Raw genomic sequence first — 3280 nt, forward strand, 5'->3', positions numbered from 1 at the left:
GCAACCCAGTGTTTCAGAGAGAAAGACTCAGAAGGAGAGAGGAAGATGGAATACTGATGAAGGGAGGAGAGGCTGCCAGGCAGACCCAGGGGACGGAGTTTTGGTGACAGAGCCAGGGATTAAGGAGGAGAGGGGAGCCCGGCTGGCGTGGCTCAGTGGTTGAGCTTCAACCTATGAACCAGGAGGTCACAGTTTGATTCCCAGTCAGGGCACATGCCTGGGAGGGAGAGAGAACCAATGATTTATTGCCTCCTGTATGCCTCCTACTGGGGATCGAGCCCACAACCCCTGCATGTGCCCTTGGCTGGAATCGAACCTGGGACTCTTCAGTCCATAGGCTGACGCTTTATCCACTGAGCCAAACCGGGCAGGGCAATAAAAATATTTTTTTAAAAAAGAGAGAGAGAGAGAGGAAGTGAGAGTCCCAAGGGTCCAGAAGGGGGCTGGGAGGCAGAGGGCTGAAGGACTGAAGGACGGACAGATCGGGAGGGAGAGGTGCAGTGGTTTCTTCATTCATTCACAGCTTCTGCTTTGGGGTGGGGTCTGGAGCCCATTCAGGCCAGAGGTGTCCCTAAGGAACCCTAGAGCAACCCAGCCCTCCCCCTAAGGCAGCTGCTCCCCACGTGCTGGGGGCCTAAGAATAGGCCCCCCGGCAAAAGGGCAGACAACAGCTGGGAGGGGGAGGGGCGTGGGGTCAGGCTCCCGAGGCTGGGAAGGACCAGCTTGGGGAGGCCGGTGGCCGCCCGTCAGTTGGATGGCGCTGCGGCAGCAGGCCCGGACCCCGGGCCGTGGTCTCTGGAGGAAAAGAACCAGACCAGGAGAATGTGGTGGGGGCAGAAATGAGACGGCGAGGCTTAGAAACGTGGCCGGGGGTAGAAAAACGCAGCCCTGCGACGGGGAAAGAGCTGACGGTGGCAGAAACGTGGCTGCAAAGTACCGCAGGAGCCTAAGGGCAGAGGAAAGAGGCGACAGGTGACACATGTGGTGGAAGCGTCAGAAACAAGGCAGCGGGTGGAAGACATGTGGCAGCGAGAACAGCAAAAGCAGCGTCCTGGGGGAGGAGTAAGCAGCAGGAAGGAAAGGTCCTGGCAGAAAGTGTCATGGTGATCGAGGAGAGAGATGCGGCAGCAGACAAGCAAGGCCGCAGGTCCGAGTAATGGTTAGCAGGTGGGAAAACGGGCAGGGGGGCACAGGGACAGGACTGTGTGGTTAGAAAGAGAGGAGAGGCAGCAGGTGGGCGAGAGCAGCAGTTACAGAATCGCAGCAAGGGACCGGAAAAGCGTTGCAACAGACATGGACAAGATTGTGGTGGCGCCTGGCCGGCGTGGCTCAGTGGTTGAGTGTCAACCTATGAACCAGGAGGTCACGGTTCGATTCCTGGTTGGGGAAACTGCCCGGGTTGCCGGCTCGATTCCCAGTGTGGGGTGTGCAGGAGGAGGGTGATCAATGATTCTCTCATCATTGATGTTTCTCTCTCCCTCTCCCTTCCTCTCTGAAATCAATAAAAATATATTTTAAAAAAGAAAAGACTGTGGTGGGCCCTGGCTCGTTTGGCTCAGTTGGTTGGAGCATCGTCCCCTGTACTGAAAGTTGGCTGGCTCGATTCCAGGTCAGGGCACGTGGCTAGGTTGTGGGTTCAACCCAGTCGGTACACGTAGGGGAGGCAACCTATCAATGTAACTCTCTCACATCGATGTTTTACTCTCTCTCTCGCCCCTCCTCCCTCTCGAAAATCAGATTGCCCTGCTGGCGTGGCTCAGTGGTTGAGCATCGCCTGTGAACCACGGTTTGATTCCTGGTTGGGGCTCGATCCCCAGTGTGGGGCGTGAGGGGGCAACCTATCAATGATTCCCTCCCATCCTTGATGTTTCTGTCTCTCTTCCCCTCTCCCTTCCTCTCTGAAATCAATTTAAAACATTTTTTTTTTAAAAAAAGATTGTGGTGGGACTAACACACAGCAAATGGAGAAATAAGGCAGCGGGTGAGAAATTAGCAGCAGATGCAGAAACCGGGTGGGGGAACCGAGGCAGGAAGCCCAGATATCACTGCTGGTGGGAGAAGCAGGGATGCTGTGCCCAGAGGCTGTGGTCAAAGCCCTAAGCCTCCCTGTGGGTCTCCCCAGGTGTATTTTGGGCGCTGGCTGATCGAAGGGGGCCCCCTGGTGGTGCTCCTGGATGTGGGAGCTTCAGCCTGGGCCCTGGAGCGCTGGAAGGGGGAGCTCTGGGACACCTGCAACATCGGGGTGCCCTGGTACGACCGCGAGGCCAACGACGCTGTCCTTTTTGGCTTCCTCACCACCTGGTTCCTGGGTGAGGTAGGTCCCATCGCTGGTCCCCATGTCACTCCTTTTGGTCCCAGGCCCCAAACTACAGTGACCATCAGCCCCTGGACAGAAGGGTCTGGGTGGCGACAGAGGGGAACTGAGCATTCTAGGAATTGTGGGTCCTCTAACCCTTATCTTTGGAAACTTGGATGCCCAAGGACTCAGACTCTTTTCCCTCAGAGACCCAAACTCCCACCCTCAGCCTGATTCACTCTAACCTCCCCAGTTTGGGAATTCTGAGCCATTAGTTCTTGCAGAGGTTGGCATGGCTGGAGGGCTCACCCGGGGAATTCTGGGAGTTGTAGTTCTCTAGTCTGATCATGGTTGGACTTTCAGATGGAGCGAGCCCTGGATGTTTGGGAAACGCCAGCCTATGTCTGAACCAGGAAACTCGGTTCTGATCCCCTTTTAGGTCTTAAAAGGCTCAAGAAACTTCATGTCCCATGAGCCCTGGGGAAAACAATTTATGACCTGGCTGCTTCTCGGGCATTCTGGGAGTTGTAGTCCTTTCGCCGCTATTGATTGAAGGCAGGTCTATTGGTGATTGAGAACCAGGGTCTCTAGGCATTGTGTCCAGAAACTTGGGGACACGGAAACTTCCGTCTTTCCGATTCAGCCTTGCTGAGATTTAGAAGGTTGGCCAAAATTAACCCCAGCTCCCATCAGCCTCCGCTGGCCCGGCCGCCTCAAAAATGTATGGTTTCTCCTCTTCTGGGGGTTGCAGTGGGTCGCCATTCGCTCGGTGCAGGGGTTGTGCTAGATTTACTTTCCCGCTGCCGCCCCCTCCACCTGGGGGACTGCGGATGGATCGTCTTCACAACCCGTGGAGCCACAGCGGCCCTGGTCCTGTGGCCCCACAGTTCCTGGCCCAGAGCGAGGAGAAGCCGCACGTGGTGGCACACTTCCACGAATGGCTGGCGGGCGTCGGGCTCTGCCTGGCCCGGGCCCGGCGGCTGC

At 56.6% G+C, this 3280-nt stretch overlaps 1 protein-coding gene across 1 annotated transcript in view; it reads left to right on the plus strand.

Moving 5' to 3' along the window:
• The window catches only part of GYS1 (glycogen synthase 1), a 16906-nt gene that overhangs the window by 2614 nt on the left and 11012 nt on the right, over positions 1-3280 (plus strand). Inside the window, exons 3-4 of the mRNA XM_006765990.2 lie at positions 2123-2314; positions 3184-3278. Of these exons, the coding sequence (XP_006766053.1) occupies positions 2123-2314; positions 3184-3278 (287 nt within the window). The remainder of the gene's footprint in view (positions 1-2122; positions 2315-3183; positions 3279-3280) is intronic.

Source organism: Myotis davidii, unplaced genomic scaffold (assembly GCF_000327345.1).
Source record: "Myotis davidii unplaced genomic scaffold, ASM32734v1 scaffold2100, whole genome shotgun sequence".
NCBI classification, from domain to species: Eukaryota; Metazoa; Chordata; class Mammalia; order Chiroptera; family Vespertilionidae; genus Myotis; species Myotis davidii.